The sequence below is a fragment of the Notamacropus eugenii genome, chromosome 5, assembly GCF_028372415.1.
Source record: "Notamacropus eugenii isolate mMacEug1 chromosome 5, mMacEug1.pri_v2, whole genome shotgun sequence".
Classification (NCBI taxonomy): domain Eukaryota; kingdom Metazoa; phylum Chordata; class Mammalia; order Diprotodontia; family Macropodidae; genus Notamacropus; species Notamacropus eugenii.
This window is the reverse complement of record NC_092876.1, coordinates 125,623,264-125,642,267: the sequence shown is the minus strand read 5'-3', so window position 1 is coordinate 125,642,267 and position 19,004 is coordinate 125,623,264. Positions and strand designations below refer to the sequence as shown.

The window sequence follows — 19,004 nt, the reverse complement described above, 5'->3', positions numbered from 1 at the left end:
AACTGACCATGTATTAGACCAAGGTACGATTTAGGGACACCTTGGAATCCCCAGACCCTTTCAGGGAGCTTGCAGAATGTCAAAACTGCCTTCAGAATAATACCAGGATGTTTGATTTCTAATATTATAAAAATTGATAGATATACCCCACATAAGCAAAAACTCTTTGGGGGGGGGGGGGCCCAGAGGTGATGTGCAGTAATTTTTTAAGATTTATAAAAAGGTCCTAAAACCAAAAAAGTTTCCAAGAGAAAATCCTTTACTGACCACAATTACATAAAAATTATATTCACAAAAAGATCTTTTGAGGAAGGATTAGAAATTAATTAGAGACTAACTTAATCCCAGAGGATTCATGAGTAACAGGAAAAATCATAGAAGCAATAAAAAAATTCATCAAAGGACACATGACAGTATAACAAAACTTTTGGAATGGATCCAAAATAGTCCTTCAGAGAAATTTTATATTGCAAAACAAAAAAAAAGGAGAAAGAACAGTTCAGTCAGTAGGGTATGATACCAAGAAGAAAAAAACCTAGAAAACTAGCCAAATAAAACTGAATTAAATATCAGAATAGACATAATAAAATCAAAAGAAATTTAACAAAACTTAAAGCAAATAAATTTTAAATTGACAAAATGAGAAGATGATTTGTTTAAAAAATTTTATATTTTCTATGAATTATTAGATAATCAATTTTCATTAATCTTTTTTTCTGATAAAGAGCAGTAAAAATCAAGTTGCCAGTATCAAAGATGAATAAAGAGAAATCACAATAAAGAAAAAAGAAAATTATTAGAAACTACTTTGCCCAAATACATACTAACAGATTTGACAATTTAAAGGGAAGACTAATTACAAAATATGAAATACTCAAATTAGCACAAGGAATAAAGAATTCAAATAACTCAAACTTAGAAAAATAAAAATTGAGCAAGTGATAAATGCACTTCACATGAGGAGAAAAACCAAGACTACATGGATTTACAAGATAATTCTGTTAAACACTTAAAGAATTTATTCTAATATGACAACTTGGATGAAATAGGAAAAGTAAAATTCTCTCTATTAGATATATGTCATCTTTATAACTGAACCTGGGAAAGAATAATTGTGGAAAGAAATTATGAAACAGGCATATGGTAATAAATATAGATGTGAAACCTTTTAAATGAAATATTGGCATAGAGGCTACAGAAAACAAAAAAAAGATGGTACATTATTACTAGGTAGTATTTCTACCAAGAAAGCAAGAGTTCAATATTAAGAAAACTATAAGCATAATAGATCATCTTCATAAAAAAATCAAAATCATATGATTATATCAATTGATACAAAAAAAGATTTAATATAGTTCAACATCTATCTAAAGTATAGACATTTAAATAGACATTTTCTTAATTTGGCAAATAGTAGCTATCTAAAATGGAACCTGTATAGTGTAGATAAACTAGAGACCTTTCCAGTAACATCAGCAGTAAAGCACGAATGCCTGTTGTCACTCCAGTTATTTAATACAAGCCTGCACAAGCTGTACCCTGTAGGCCACTTGTGGCAGGCCAAAGGATTTTCAGTAGAAGAATCTAGCCAGTAAACCCCAAGTTAGCTGGGCAGCTTCCAGCCATCAAAATTTACCTTCCTTTGGAGAGGACAGGGAGAGGGAAAAAATGAGCTGAGTTACCCAACTGGCTAGGTTCCAACTCAGGCAGCTTGTACTGCACACAGGTCATGCTTGTCCTTTGTTTTCAAAGAAGACCATGACATCAGAGAAATAATGACTTTCAGTTGACTTTGATTTGAGTGAGAGAGGACTGTACAAGGTCACCAGCCTCACTTTCTCTTCCAAAGCCTTCTGGGTCCAGTGACTAGATATTCAGGATAACTGGAGAGCTACGTGCTTGTGATGGAATATTATTGTACTATAAAAAATGAGGAGCAGGATGCTCTCAGAAACACCTAGTAAACTTTACATGGGCTGATGCAAAGTGAAATGTTAATGGGTACAAAGTAATGGCAATATTATAGGATCATCAGCTATGAATGACTTAGCTATTCTCAGTAATACAGTGATCCATGACAACTCTGAAGGACTTAGGATAGAAAGTGCTGTTCATCCTTGGAGAAAGAACTGATGGTGTTTGAATACAGATTGAAACAATTTTTGTTTTTTTTTTTTTCACTTTATTTTCCTTGAGTTTTTTTTTTTAATCTGTTTTCTCTCACAACTTGACTATTATGGATATGTTTTGCATGACTATACATACATAACCTATATGGAATTAACTTGCCTTTTCAGTTAGGGGGTTGTGAAGGGAGGAAGAGAGAGAATTTGGAACTCAAAGTTTTAAAAACGTTAAAAATTGTTTACATGTAACTGGGGGAAAGTTAAATAATATAAATTTTTAAAAATACATTTGACTTTTGTCATAAGTAAGTTTCTCTAAAAAGTGGATAGTGGATGACTTAACAGAAGTAAAATAGAGAAATATAATGAGGGAGAATAGTAACTATAATTAAGCTTGATTAAGCCTTAATAAAAAAGAATAGCATATTAAATTTTAATATCATGAGAAATAAAGATAGACATGTAAGAGAAAATGTTGATAAAATACAATACCCATTCCTATTAAAAACACCAGAGAGTTTACCTTAAAATGACAATTAATGTTTCTCTAAAGCTGTCAACAAGCATTATCTGTAATGGGGATAAGCTGGAAGCCTGGTATAATCAGGGGTGAAGCAAGAATGACCATTATCACCACTGTTATTCAGTATTGTACTAGAAATGCTAGCTGTAGCAATAAGAGAAGAAGAAAATTGAAGGAATTAGAAGAAGCAATGAGGAAACAAAACTTTCACTCTTTGCAGATGATATGATGATATATTTAGAGAGTCAACTGAAAAACTAGTTGAAATAGTTAACAACTTAATAAAGTTATAGTATACAAAATAAACCCATATAAATCATCGGTATTTCTGTATATTACCAACAAAGTCCAGTGGCAGGAGTTAGAGAAAGTCAATTTAAAATAGCTGTAGACAATGTAAAATACTTGAGAATCTACCAGGCAAGACAAATCCAGAAACTATATGAACAAAATTATAAAACACTTTTCGCACTTAGTCAGATATGAACAATTGGGAAAATATTAATTGTTCATGACTAGGCCAAACTAATATAATAAAAATGACAGTTCTACCTAAATTATCTATCTGTCAAATCTATGAATAAGGGAAGAATTTATGACCAAACAAGATAGAGCCATATGAAATATGAACTAGATAATTTTGATAAAATTTTACAGTTTTTGCACAGACAAAACCAGTGCAACCAAAATTAGAAGGAAAGCAGAAAACAGGAAAGTATATTGTGGCAGGTGTCTCTGATAAAGGCCTCATTTCTCAAATATATAGAAAACAGTCAAATTTACAAGAACATCATTCTGCAGTTGATAAGTGGTCAAAGGATATAAACAGGTAAAGAAATCAAAGCTATCTGTAGATATGAAAGAATGCTCTAAATTACTATTGATTGGAGAAATGCAAATGAAAACAACTCTGAGGTACCACCTCACACCTATCACAGTGTCTAATAGGACAAAAAGGAAAAATGGTAAATGTTGGAAGGGATATGAAATAACTGGGACACTACTACACTGTTGGTAGAGTCGTGAACTGATCCAGCTATTCTGGAGAGCAATTTGGAACTATGCCCATGGGTCTATAAAACTGTATACTCTTTGATCCAACAATACCGCTGCTAGGTCTATATCCCAGAGATATCCAACAACAACAATGAAAAAAAGAACCTACATGTACAAAAATATTCACAGCAGCTCTTTTTGTTGTGGCTAAGAATTAGAAATCTAGGGGATACTCATCAATAGGGGAATTGCTAAACAAGCTGTGGTATATGCTTGTGATGGAATATTATTGTGCTATAAGAAATGACCCACAGGTTGATTTCGGAAGAACCTTTTTAGATTTTTAGTCTTTTTAGTCTTACATGAACTGATACAAAGTAAAGTGAGCAAACCAGGAGAACATCGTACACAGCAACAGCAGTATTGTATGATGAAGAACTGTGAAAACCTGAGCGGTTCTTAACAATACAATGACCCAAGACAATCCCAAAAGACTCATGATGACACGTTCTATCTGCCTCCAAAGAGAGAACTTATGTTGTCTGAATACAGACTTAAGCATACTATTTTTCTTTCTTCTTTCCTTCTTTTGTTGTTGTTTAAGTCTTGTACAAAATGAATAACGTGGAAATGTCCTGCAAGTTTGCACATCTCTAACCTATACCAGATTGTTTACCATCTGAGGGAATGGAGAGGAGAAGAGACATAGAATTTGGAACTCAAAATTTGTTTTTAAATGTTAAAAATTCTTTTAGCATGTCATTGGGAAAAATAAAACATTATTTAAAAAAGAACGAGGCACACATTTTTGGACATTGTTAATAAGGGGGATTTGCTTTGCTTGATTATGTCTATTATGTGACTTTTGTTTTTCCTTTTTTGTTCAATTGGGGAGTGAGCAGGAGGGGAGAGAATGTGTAAATTTAAAACATAACAAAATTATATTAAAAATAAAGGTTAAGTATGTCATTGAACCTCTAAGCCTCAGTAACTATATTTGTAAAATGAGAGGTTAGACTAAATGATCTCTAAGATTCCTTTCAGCTTTATGATCATGTGGTACCTTCTGTGAAATCATGTATGGTAGGCTACTTATCTCTCTTGTCTTAGATATGCTTAAACCTCAACTGACTACATCTATGACCTTTGTTTCAGATTTTAATTCAACTCCATTATGTCTTCCCCCAAAATTGCTTCCCTTTCTTGGGGTCATATGAAGGTAGAAGATTGTAGCACCACCTATAAGGACTGCAAAGTGTGGCCAGGAGGTAGTCGGGCTTGGGACTGGAGAGAAACAGGAACTGAGGTAATCATTTGATCTTTGGTTTCCATTACTCCCTGATTAACCATACATTTAATATGTTGTACTCTAGAGCCACTTCAGCTTCTTCCTCATCCATCTATTCATTTGTTCATTCCATGTTTATTTAGTGCCTTACTTTGTAATAAATATAAGCACATGGTATTTCACAACTGCAACAGCAGTAATAACTGGCATTTATGTAGACTCCAGTGCTTTTTTCCTGACCACAAATATGATTGCACTCCCCATGTGAGTGAACAAGGCAAGTAGAGAAATATGTTTTAACTTTTTAGTTGTCATTGTCATATGAGCTGAGTGAAGCTCATATGTGTGATTTAAAAAAAGTGGAGACTACCTGTAAAAAGATTCTAGCACTTAACCATAGAAATAGCTCAATTCTTTTAGTAAGTGCTGATAGCATCAAATTTTGGGAGTTCAGGAGCATTGGACCAGTATCGACAGTTCTTTAGTTAGGTGTTCTGTCCAGATTTATGGAAATTTCTTTCCTCTAATTCCTGTAACAAACATTTATCAAGTACCTATTGTGGAAAAAACCTGTATTGATGCTAGAGAAGCTATCAGGTTCGTATAATACAGGTCCCTGACCCCCTATAGCTTGTAATCGAGTAGGGAGATAAAAGATACGATTTTATATTGTAAGTATTCATTAGACAGGTATAAAACAAAGAGCATTTTGAGATCCAAGAAGGAAGGTAGTAATCTGGACTCAGGGGCTGTACTATGATCAGGAAAAGTTTCATGAAAGACGTGGCATTGGATATAGATTTTAACAAAGGAAAGGCAGTACAGGCATAGGAGCAGCAAGAACTAAGGCACTGAGGGGTGAAAAGAGGATGGGGCAGGTTTAGAGAATGCATGAGAGGGGCATCAAGGGAAGGGGATGGAAAGGAGTGTTCCTGATACAAAGAGAGATGGAGTTTTGGTGCCTTTGGTTAGGATTCTGAACGTAATTTACACTAGAAACAACAACCCAAGCAGGTAACTGGGTAGTCAGAGAGACTATTTTTGCTTCCCCATCAGTCAGTCAATATTTGTTAAACACCTACTATGTGCCAGGCATCATGCTAAACATTGGGGATACAAAAAGAGACAAAAGATAGCCCCTACTCTAAAGGGATCCTCAAAACTTTGTCTCACAAATGGATGAATTATTGCTTCATCTTCTCTCACCTGGAGAGACTCTGTTTTGATTTTCATGCCAGAGTTCTTGCATCAATTCCTAGACATCTGGATTTTCCTCTGAAATATAACTGAAATTTGGTTTAATCCTTTTCTGTAGTCACACACATACACACACACACAATTACACACAGTTAACATCTATTGATGATCCTTTTAATACCTAGGCCTTCAAATTCATTAATATTCTCAACCCTCATGACCTACATCTCCAGCCTGTTTCAGTGATACATGGAGTGGTACTACCTTAGACCTCAACCTCATCTTAAGTTGTTCTACCTTCAAGATCCAGTACTCTGAAATTCCTTTCTCAGGTTATCCTCCTGACTTCCCATTGCTGCACTCCTGAGTCCCAATAATCCCCCCCTGTTCTGTCAGTCCATTAGTCCAGTTCTGGCTTTTATTCTAACTGAATTGTTAGACAGTTCACGATCTCATCCAACCCTCTCCTGTCTGAATCACTCATGCCTGGAACACATTCCCTGCACATTCTTCCTTTCCTTCAAGCCCAGTTCTGCTGTGACCACCTCCATGAACCTTTTCTTGATTCTGCAGCCAAAAAGGACCTCTCCCTCCTTGTGTTTACTTGGATCTCTTCTTGGATCTCCGTCACATTCCCATCTGAAGTATCACATTCCATCTGATACTTATTTGTATACGTGTTGTTTTCCTGTAGTAGATTGTATGGTTTTTGAGAGCAGGAGCTATGTCATTTTCTATGTATTCCCAGCATGCTTATAGAAGCTTAATAAATGTTGAGTTTAATTGTTTTTGCTTTATTTCCCTGTAACTTCTAAGTAAAAAAGGGTGCCCAAGAGGCAATTCTCATCTGTGTCTTCCTTCTGGATGGTTAGTCTATAGTGTTTTCCCATCATCATGTGACTTTTGTTTCTCCTTTCATTGATCCTTCCCCAAATTTTCTCCAAGATACTGTTTCCCTCTTATTCTTAGAGTGATTTTCTTATGAGCATATTTTCTTAATGTAAAAATAATGCTGCTCCGCTGCCCCTGTTGTCCATTCTGTTCCTTTTGAATAAGGCATACCCTTTTCACTTATTTTCCAGTCACATATCCCATCCTACCAAGTCTCAGGTTGTTTTGTTTGGGTTTTTACCCTGTTTATTATGATGAACAATTACTACAGAATCCCACAACTGTTTCTACTTAGTTTTCTAAGCCAATTATTTTCTTCAGGAATGGTATGAGGGGGAGATGTTGGGAAACGATATTGTTTTCTTGATGGGTCAGGGGAAGAAAGAATTACTGATGAAAAACAATGGGGAAAAGTAGAATGGAAAACTAAGGTCCCTGAAGTCCTTAGTAAGGGGGAAAAATGGTTGATGAGAACCAGTCTAGGACTGAGAAGTGTCTCTTACTTAGTATTTATACCAGTTTAGCTCCCTTAAATCCCAAACCTCAGTGATCCACTGCTTAGCAGCTAGGATTAGTCCTACTGCCCAGCAAGAGGAGGGGTAGAAAAGAAAGAGATCCAAAACCTTGCTCCTAAATTCATTTTCACCGTATAAGTGACTGGATGTTCAGAAATTGTGTGATCCTAGAACTATTCTGCTATTCAATAATAAAGAAATAGTCCAGAGTCTAGGTTGAAAGAATCCTAAGAAGTCATCTATTCCAACCTCCTGACACATGAATCTCCTTTTTTAGTATTTCTGACAATTCTTTCTGCCTCTACTTATAGTGATAGGGAATATCCTCCTCCTCCAGCAGCCCTTTCCAGTGTTGGCCAGGTGTGATGGCTCACTACATTTGGGAGTTGGAAGGGACCTCATTGGTTCATTTAGTCTAACTCTTACATGAAAAGAAGACCAACTGTAACCATAAATTCTTATATTGAATTGAAATCTTCTTCCCTATTGGGATAGATCTTCAGTCCTAATTTATATCTTGCCAGTGGACCCAAATGATTCTGGAGGAAAAAGTGAGGCTGGCGACTTTGTACAGACCTCCCTCATTTCAGTCAAATTCAATCGCAAGTCATGGCATCACCTTCCCAATGTCATGGTGCTCTTCCAGAATGAAGGACAAACAACAAGCTTCCATATTATTTCCCCTTGTTGGTCCTAGACATGTTCCCTGGGGCCACACAGACTGAATTTAATCCTTCCTCTCATGATAACCCTTCAGATGCCTGAAAAGATTGATTAGGTTCCCACTTAGTCCTCTCTTCTACAGAAGAGAAAAGGAAAAAAGCCAACACCTTTGAAACTGAGAAATGAAACTGCTTGTTTGCTTTAAGGCAGATTGTCTCTTGTAGGCAGCAAGTCCTCTTCAGCATTGCAATTAGTTCTAATTATACTCATATATCCCCTCCTGCCTTCTGTACCTTTAAATCGTTTTCTAACGTGATGTTTCATTCAGATATATACTAATGGCTTATTTTTCTGTTTATAGCAGATGTGAGTAAAGGACTCTGTGAGCCCAATGGAGGAGAGAGATATCAATTGATTTTGTCTAGTGTGCGTAGTAGCGTAGGCTTTTATACTGTCATCAGGGACTTCAGAAATGGGTTGGCCCTGCAGGGACAACATGATTTTGAAAAGAGCCTAAAAACCCCTAACTCCTGGGAGGCCTGAGCATCCATTAGGGCTCCTGAAGACCCTCGACACCCTGAGGATATACCCTCCAGAGGACTTGAGCTGTCCAACAAAATTGAAACCTTCCATCAAAAGCAAAAGCTGCAGGCCTTTTAAATAAGCAAGGAAGAAAAGAATTATGAAAAGCCTGCAGACCCATCTAGGCCATTGATGAAGTGACTGACATACAGTTTTCTTCCTCTACTGGTAGCTTTTAAGGATTCTAACCCTTCTTTTCTCTGGACCTCAGACTACTTGAACCCTTGCCTTCTGATCTGATCTCTCAGATCTGCCCCATGTGGCCTGTATTTCATCATGTCTTGTTCTTCACCTACCAGTTAAATATCTCTCCATCCTAGCAAAAAGAGAACATGGCTCTGTGTTTTATTTATGAACAGGACAACTTATATGTAGAATCCTAGAATATTAAAATTAAAAGGACATTATACGTATTATAGGCAAACCACCTCATTTTACATATGAGGAAACTGAGGCCTAAGAAGATAAAGTATAAACCCAAGATCACACAGCAAATGGGCAACAGAGACAAATGTCAGGGTCCCAAAACCTCCAACCCAGGTATAGCCAAGAGAACATAAGAGGATTCAAACAATCAACGAGCATTAATTAAATATTTTTATTAATTAAAATTTTGAATTAATTTATTAAATATCTACTCAGTGCCCATTCTATGCTTGGCACTGGGGATACAAAGAAAAAATTCAAAAGATGCTATTAAAGGGGAAGATTTTGCTGACCTTATGATATAGTATCATCACTGCCCAAAGCCTGATTTCTCTTCACTCCAGACCTCAGGCAGCTCATATTATGCCTAAATATACAAGATGTCCCCAGGAACACACAACATGCAGAGGAACATAGACACAGGAAAAACAACCCAGAAGCAACAGAGCCACTGTGCCTGTCCCCCCAATCTCTTGTCCTTTTCTCTTAACCAGCTAAGCTATCTCTTACCTGCTTTTACCTCAGAAATGGAAAAAGGTTAATTCAGTCTTCAAGCCTTTTCCCTGTAACTTCTAATCAACATTCATCATTATCGTGACCAGATTGTAAATACCCACATGACAATATGACTTACTATTGGAGGATAAACCTAGAAAAGAGGGGTGGGGCCGTGAGGGTAGAAGAATGATGATAGCCTTGGGTAAAGAAGGTAGTGTCAATTTGGAAAGGTGAATGGGGCTGACAGTAACATTCCTTTAGATCAGAGCTTAAACTTTTTCCTTTCTCAACCCCTTTTCATCCGAGAAATTTTTATGCAACCCTGGGTATGTCGATATATAAAATAGGTATACAAATCAAACATTTACTGATAATAAATCATAAAGAAATTCATTTTTAAATAATTCTTTGGTATACATAAAATTTTACCATTCATTAAAGGTGAAAGCAAATTTCCGTAGTAATGAGATGGATGTGTTTGTTTATTTTAACAGAAAGAATTAAATCTTGGCAGAATATTTGATACTGCAAGACTTAAAGCTGAAAACACCTCTTCACATAAATACTTAGTACAAAATGGCAGAGGTATGTTTAGGACCATTTCAGAAATTGTTGGAAATCCTGTCCTGATCCCAAGCAAAAATTCATTCAATGATTTTGAATGTACAGTAAAAACACTGTAATTCATAACACGCTATAGTCTCTAATCTGACCCAAGATGTTTTGGGCAGCGTTCGTTGGTGTTGGGGGCGTGACAGCATCCACAGTGCAAAGTGTTAATGCTGTATGTTTAAAACCAAGGCTGCAGTGAAGTTGCATGATGCAACATGGGCAAGGACTGCCAGAAACACCTTGGATTCATTACAGGTTTGATCTTTAATTAATTTTTGGTTGTTGAGTGTTCAGAAACTTCTTACTGTTGCCAAGTTTTTTGTGACCCTCCACATTCAGTTACTAAACCCCATATGGGGTCATGACCCACAGTTTAAGAAGCATTGCTTTAGATGATATGTAAGAGTTGTGCTTTAAAAATAAAACTGATTTTATTGGCAAAGTAAGGAAAACCAGGAAGAGATAAAGTATGTCAATAAATGATAGGAACTCACAGTCTAAGACTTTCTCCTGTCCCTTCAACCCCATACAGTATGCCTGCCTTAAGGATAGCTTTAGACAAACTAGTGAAGATATGCTTCTACCATCCCTTTTTCCCCAATGTTCAGTGTCTGTCACACAATGTTTACTGCAGAAAAATGTTCAGGTTTCCCTTCCCTAAGTTCAGGAGGGAAGGAAGGAAAGAAGCATTTATATGGAGCCTACTTGGTATCAGACTCTGCTAAGCACTTTTTGCAAATATTATGTCATTTGATCCTCATAATAAAATAATCCGTGAGGTAACTTATCTCCATTTTTTTGAATGTTAAAACAATTGTTTAACATTTTTTTTAATTTTTTAAATATATAATTTATTTATTTTTCAGTTCTTAACATTCACTTCCACAAGAATTTGAATTCAAAATTTTCTCCTCATCTCTCCCCACCCCAGGACAGCATGCACCCCATCCACCCCTTCTTCCAGTCAGTCCTCCCTTCTATTACCCTTTTTCCATCCTCTTCCCCTCTATTTTCCTGCAGGGCAAAATCGATTTCTTTTTTTCTTTTTTTTTAATCTAATTCATTTGTTTCCAGTTTTCAAGAATCACTTGCATAAATCTTCAATTTTCTCCCCTTTCCTCTACTCTCCCTCCCCAAGAGAACATGCAGTCATATATACACATATATTTTTTCTAAACAAATTTTCACATTAGTCATGTTGCCTAGAAGAGTGAAAATGAATGAGAGAAACCATGAGTAAAACCAAAAGAAAACAAAACATGACACAAAAGAAGTCTGCTTCATTCTGTGTTCAGATTCCATAGTTCTTTCCCTGGAGGTGGATGGACTTTGCCTTAAGAAGCCTTTGGAAATGTTTTAGGTCCTTGCATTGCTTCAAATGGCTTAGTCTATCAGAAACACTCCTCTCATCTGTGGGGGTTACTGTGTATAATGTTCACTTGGTTCTGCTCATTTCAGTCTGCATCAGTTCATAAAAGTCTTTCCAGTTTTTTCTGAAGTCTTTTTGTCATTTTTTTTTAATTTTAATTTTTTTATTTTTCAGTTTTAACACAGTTGATGTCACATAAAACAATTCAAACTTTTGGTCAGGTGATACTTCCCTTAAAACTTTTACAATATAGACTACAAACAGTTTTTTTAACATTAACTAATTGAGATACAAATAATAATTATATATGCTAACTTCGCAAGCCCTTGACCTGGTTTTCTCCACACTATTGCTAAGAATTAAAGGACCCTAACTTACTGTTGTTGGTCTAAAGCCCAAAGCCTAATAGCTTAATTTTAGACTTAATCTCGGATGTTCCCCTACCTGATGTTCCCCTACCAACAATGTATAATTTAATGGGTCTGGTATTAATCTTAGAAACCTTTTGACTGTAGGAAATTGCCACTAAGAGTAGGGACATTGCAGGGAACCAGTATTTCCCCAGCTTCATGTCAGTTCCAGGCAGGAGTAGAATATCAGCTTGCATTCAGTCAGGCTTAAAGTCTGCCAGGTGTCAGTAGGGAAATTGAGTCAGGAGAATCCTACCTCAGCCCAGGCTGAATAGCCACTCTCCCACCCTTCCCATGAGATCACCTTTTACAGTTCATACTAGCATCTCACAGGCTTACTGGCATCATAGATTAGAGGCTCAGACTGCCTTTCTTGCTATCCATACCTGGAGTTAGACTCAGAAGAACAGTCAGTTAATAGTCCCATAGAATCTTAAAATAGCAAGTTCCAATAACCAGATTTTATATATGACTATAATTTCTCATTGGCTAAGGAACATCTTTTGAGGCAAGTCTTAAGTGGTTTGTATGCCTTTCTCTACATGTTCTAGTTTCTGATTAAATAGCAATTATAAAATCAAATTTACCATTAAAACCTTAACTTTTCTATCAATGCCGAATTTTACCTGAGGTTACCTGCCTCTAGGAAACAGATTACAATTCTTTTCCCCAAACTAAAGATGTCTCTGATTTAGTCTCAGTAATTAAGTCAATTGTTTTAATACTACATCAATTTTACATCACTCTGTAACATGTCCAATTTTTCTCCCTTCCCCCACCCCTAATACCTTGCACTCTGATTATCCCTTCTCTCAATGTACCCTCCCTTCTGTCCCTTATCCCCATCTTCTCTCTTTTCTTGTAGGGCAAGATAAATTTCTATACCCCATTGCCTGTGTTTCTTATTTCCTGGTTATATGCAATAATAATTCTCAACATTGATTTCTAATATTTTGAATTGCAACTTCTCTCCCTCCCTACCCATCCCCACTGAGAAGGCAAGCAATTCGATATGGACTAAATATGTGTCGTTTTGCAAAAGACTTCCATAATAATCATGTTGTGTAATGCTAACTATATTGCCCTCTATCCTACTCTATCCCCCTTGTTTTTTTTTCCCCTCATTTGACCTTGTCCCTTCACAAAAGTGTTTATTTCTAGTTACTCCCTTCTCCCATTTGCCCTCCCTTCTGTCATTCCTCTCATCCCACTTGTCGCCTCCTCCCCTACTTTCCTGTAGTGTAAGATAGGTTTTCATACCAAATTTAGTGAGCATGTTATTCCCTCCTTAAGCCATATGTGGAGAGAGTATCTTCAATTTCCCCCTCTTCACTTCTTCCTTTTCTCCTCTATTGAACAAGATTTTTCTTATCCCTTTTATGAGTTATGGCCTGCCCCATTCCATTTCTCCCTTTCTCCTCCCAGTATTTTCCTCCCTCACCCCTTAATTTTTATTTTATATTTTTTGTGGCTATCATCTCTTCTGATTCAACAGAAGATTCTGATTCAACCTGTACTCTCTATCTATATGTGTGTGTATGTGTATGTGTACAATCCCTCCACCTACCCAAATACTGAGAGAAGTCTCAAGAGTTACAAATATTTTCTTTCCATGTAGGAATGTAAATAGTTCAGCTTTAGAAAGTCTTTTATGATTTCTCTTTCCTGTTACCTTTTCATGCTTCTCTTGATTCTTGTGTTTGAAAGTCCAATTTTTACTTCAGTTCTGGTCTTTTCATCATGAATGCTTGAAAGTCCTCTATATCATTGAATTACCATTTATTCCCTTGAAGTATTATACTCAGTTTTGCTGGATAGGTGATTTTTGGTTTTAATCCCAGTTCCTTTGACTTCTGGAATATCCTGTTCCAAGCCTTTTGATCCCTTAATGTAGAAGCTGCCAGATCCTGTGTTACCCTGATTGTATTTCCACAATATTCAAATTATTTCTTTCTAGCTGCTTGCAGTATTTTCTCCTTGGCCTGGGAACTCTAAAATTTGGCCACAATATTCCTAGGAGTTTCTCTTTTCAGGTCTCTTTCAGGAGGTGATCGGTGGATTCTTTCAATATTTATTTTGCCCTCGAGTTCTAGAATACCAGGACAGTTTTCCTCGATAATTTCATGGAAGATAATGTCTAGGCTCTTTTTTTGATCATGGCTTTCAGGTAGTCCCATAATGTTAAATGGATCTATTTTCCAGGTCAGTTTTTCCAATAAGATGTTTCACATTATCTTCTATTTTTTCAAACTTTTGGTTTTGTTTTTTAACTGCTTGGTTTATGTCATAGTCATTAGCTTCCCTGAACTCAATTCTCTCTTTCAAAGAACTATTTTGTTCAGTGAGCTTTTGAACCTTCTCCTCCATTTGGCTAATTCTGCTTTTTAAAGCCTCTTTCTCCTCATTGACATTTTGGACCTCTTTTTCCAATTGAGTTAGCCTCTTTTTAAAGGTGTTATTTTCCTCAGCATTTTTTTGGTTCTCCTTTAGCAAATTGCTAACTAGCTTTTCAAGCTCTTCTATTGCCTGAGCCCAATTTAAGTTCACTTTGGAAGCCCTGGAGGCAGGGGCCTTGACTTCCTGTGACAGTGTGCCTTGTTCTTCCTCATGCAAGAGGATGGGAGGAGACGCCTGTTCACCAAAAAAGTAACCTTCTATGGTCTTATTGTTTTTCCCTTTTTTGGGCATTTTCCCAGCCAGTTACTTGACTTCTGAATCCTTTGTCAAGAGGATGGTCCTATTCCCCCTCCTGTCCCCAGTATTGTGTTCAAGGTTGAGATTCAACTCAACTGCTCAATTTCTCCAGGGCTTTGGGTGGGGGCAGGGCCCTCATTCAGGGCTGAGGATTAGATCAGCTACTCCCTACTGCCAGAGGCTTTAAGCTGAGCTGCCTGGACAATGGATCCAGGTTCCTTTCTGGCCACCATAGCTGCCTGCAGTCTCCTGCTGCTGTTGTTGCCGTCATCTGGGGCTATTACTGGATGAACCTCGGTCCCCTCTTGCCCAACTGGGAAAGCCCTCCTACACTGACCTTTGGAGCTTTCTTTGTTGCTTGTGGGTTGAGGTATCTGGGACCCTCCCTGCCAAGATCTCTGCCCCAGAGGTCTGTCAGGTCCTGTTCCTCCCAGTGCCATGCAGCCAGGGCTGGGCTCTGCTCCGCTCAGCTTTCCACGACATAGACCTTTCCTGTCGGCCTTCCAGGTTACCTTTGGCTGGAAACCTCTTTCACTCTGTTGTTCTGTGGCTTCTCCTGCTCCAGAATTTGTTGAGAGTGATTTTTTTACAGGTATTTTGTGAGCTGTGGGGGAAGCACTAGAGTATGTGCATCTTTCTATTCCACCATCTTGACTCCACCCCTGGCAAAATAGATTTCTATACTCCACTACCTGTATAGCTTAATTTCCAGTTGCATGCTAAAACAATTTTTAGCTTTCATTTTTAAAGTTTTCAGTTTCATATTTTCTCCCTCCTTCCCCACCCACCCTCATTGAGAAAACAAGCAATTCAATGTAGGTCATGCATGTGTAACAATGCAAAGCACTTCCATAATATTTATGTTGTAAAAGACTCACCACATTTCCCTCTGTCCTATACAGCCCTTCATTTATTCCATTCTGTCCCTTGACCTGTCTTCTCACAATAGTGTTTTATTTTGATTATCCCTTTCCCCAATTTACTCTCCCTACTATTATCTTCTTTCTCCTATCCCTTTTCCCCTTGCCTTCCTACAGGATAAAGTAGATTTCCATATCCAATTGAATGTGTGTTATTCCCTCCTTAAGCTGAATCCCATGAGAGTAAGGCTCAATTATTTCCTTTCATCTCCCTGCTCTTCTCTTCCATTGTAAAAGCTCTTTCATGTGAGATGATTTGCTATATTCTACCTCTCCCTTTCTCTTACTCCTAGTACATTCCATTCTACAGTAAATTTCATTTTTTTTAAGATATTCTCCCTTCATATTCAGCTCATCCTGTGCCCTCTGTGTGTGTATATATATGTGTGTATCTGTGTGTGTGTATATATATCTACATACACATACCTATATGTATATATACACACACATATACATAGACACGTACACCCATGTACATATACATGCCTACACATATATAATACACACAGACATACCTACATACATATATTCCCTCTAACTACCCTAATACTGAAAAAGGTCTCATGAGTTTCAAATAACATCTTTCCATGTAGGAATATAAACAGTTCAGATTTAATGAGTTCCTTAAGGCTTCTCTTTCCTGTTTACCTTTTCATGTTTCTCTTAATTCTTGAATTTGAAAGTCAGATTTTCTATTAAGCTCTGGCCTTTTCAGCAAGGATGCTTGAAAGTCCTCTATTTCATTGAAATTCTGTTTTTTTTCCCCTCAAGTATTATACTTTGCTGGATAGGTGATTCTTGGTTTTAATCCTATCTTCTTTGACCTCTGGAATATCATATTCCAAGCCCTTTAATCTCTCAGTGTAGAAGCTGTAAATCCTGTGTTATCTGATTGTATTTCCACAATACTTAAATTGTTTCTTTCTGGCTGCTTGTAATATTTTCTCCTTGACCTGGGAACTCTGGAATTTGACTACAGTATTCCTAGGAGTTTTCCTTTTGGAATCTCTTTCTGGAGGTGATTGGTGAATTCTTTCTATTTCTATTTTACCCTCTGGGTCTAGAATATCAGAGTAGTTTTCCTTGATAATTTCTTTTTTTTTCTTTTTTTTTAAGGTTTTTAAAAAGTTTATTAAATTTCATTACCTATTCTGCTGCAAGAGAAGCCTCATCTGTGAAAATAGCTTCATCCAAGCAGTTTATTAAAATTAAGTTGGTATCATACAGCACCTGACACCAGCCAGCTAACCAATTTCAGTAAATTATTCCCATGGACAGAAAACCAAATGTATTCAGAACACAACTGGTGATGGATGGAGTTGGCCATTATACCATTACTGATTTAAGGCTTTTTACAGATAAAATTCTAGCTCTGAAGTACATGGTCTTAGAATTCATTTTTGCCACACATGATGCGATGAATTCAGAACTAGACACACTAATTTGAAATTACAAGGAAGAAGTTGTGCAAAAGGTGCAAATAGTAAAAAGCATTTTTATCCAGTCATTTCTGAGTAGTTAAGATTTTTTTCCATGCCATGGTGTTGTTTCAGAAGTATTAAAGTTGCTAATCTTCCATATACCCCTAATTCAGGACAAAACTATACTGGGCTATATTCTTGTGCTAATTTATTTGGGGGTCCAATGTTCAATCCTCAATAGATTTTATGTATCTCTCATATACATCCTCACTTATCAGTTCATCAAGTTCTGAAGGGTTGCTCAGAGTCATCTTGATCAGCCACCCATCTTCCTAACAAGATTTGTTGACAAGTCCTGGGTCTTCTGCAAGAGCTACATTAACTTCAGTTACTTCTCCTGATAGAGGAGAATAGAGTTCACTGGCAGCTTTCACACTTTCCAAAGCTCCAAACTCATCTTGTTTGTTCAATTTTGTTCCAACTTCTGGAAGACTACAATAAACTATATCTCCCAACGCTTCCTGTGCAAAATTGCTGATTCCCACAGTTCCAATACCGTTTTCAGTTGTTATCCATTCATGCTTGTCTGTGAATTTTTGAACCGCAAGTTGCAGGGTACTGGTCCAGGCCCCAGGAGGCGGCAGCTATGAGGAAGGGAGGGGAGCCTGGGCCAGGACAGGCCCGCAGGTGCGCAGAGGTGGCTGCGAGCAATGCCAGGGATCTGGAGGTCTCAGCCCCGACCGCCGCCCGCAGGGATGAGGCCGCAACCCTTCCTTGATAATTTCTTGAAAGATGATGTCTAGGCTCTTTTTTTGATCATGGTTTTCAGGTAGTCCCATAATTTTTAAATTATCTCTCCTGGATCTATTTTCCAGGTCAGTTGTTTTTCCAGTGAGATATTAAACATTGTCTTCTATTTTTTGATTCTTTTGGTTTTGTTTTATAATTTCTTGGTTTCTCATAACATCATTAGCCATCTGCTCAATTCTAATTTTTAAAGAACTATTCTCTTCAGTGAGCTTTTGAACCTTCTTTTCCATTTGGCCAATTCTGCTTTTTTTTTTTTAATTTATTTGTTTAACTTTTAACATTCATTTCCACAAAATTTTGGGTTCCAAATTTTCTCCCCATTTGTCCCCTCCCTCCACCCCAAAACACCAAGCATTCTAATTGCCCCTGTCACCAATCTGCCCTCTCTTCTATCATCCCTCCCTTCCCTTGTCCCCAACCTCTCCCTTGTCCTGTAGGGCCAGATAACTTTCTACATCCCTTTACCCATACTTTCTATTTCCCAGTAGCAAGAACAGTACTCGACAGTTGTTCCTATAACTTTGAGTTCCAACTTCTCTTCATCCCTCCCTCCCTACCCATTCCCCCTGGAAGGCAAGCAGTTCAATACAGGCCATGTAGTTTTGCAAATGACCTCCATAATAGTCGTGTTGTGCAAGACCAACTATATTTCCCTCCATCCTATCCTGCCCCCCATTGCTTCTGTTCTCTCTTTTGATCCTGTCCCTCCCCAAGAGTGTTGACTTCAAATTGTTCCCTCCTCCCATTGCCCTCCCTTCCATCATCCCCCCCACCCTGTTTATCCCCTTCTCCCCTACTTTCCCATATTGTAAGATAGGTTTTCATACCAAAATGAGTGTGCATTTTATTCCTTCCTTTAGTGGAATGTGATAAGAGTAAATTTCATGCTTTTCTCTCACCTCCCCTCTTTTTCCCTCCACTAAAAAGTCTTTTGCTTGCCTCTTTTATGAGAGATAATTTGCCCCATTCCATTTCTCCCCATCTCCTTCCAATATATTTCTCTCTCACTGCTTAATTTCATTTTTTTTTAAGATATGATCCCATCCTATTCAATCCACTCTGT

The 19,004-nt window shown here is 37.3% G+C and overlaps 1 protein-coding gene and 1 pseudogene across 3 annotated transcripts in view; one reads left to right on the top strand and one right to left on the bottom strand.

The window, feature by feature from the left end:
- The window catches only part of AAMDC (adipogenesis associated Mth938 domain containing), a 54,021-nt gene that overhangs the window by 11,995 nt on the left and 23,022 nt on the right, over positions 1–19,004 (top strand). For all 3 annotated transcript variants that reach the window (XM_072610759.1, XM_072610757.1, XM_072610758.1), the window contains exon 2: positions 4,801–4,951. In XM_072610759.1, the coding sequence (XP_072466860.1) occupies positions 4,820–4,951 (132 nt within the window). In that variant the 5' untranslated portion in view covers positions 4,801–4,819. The remainder of the gene's footprint in view (positions 1–4,800; positions 4,952–19,004) is intronic.
- On the bottom strand, positions 17,289–17,941 carry LOC140503182 (glycine cleavage system H protein, mitochondrial-like; annotated as a pseudogene).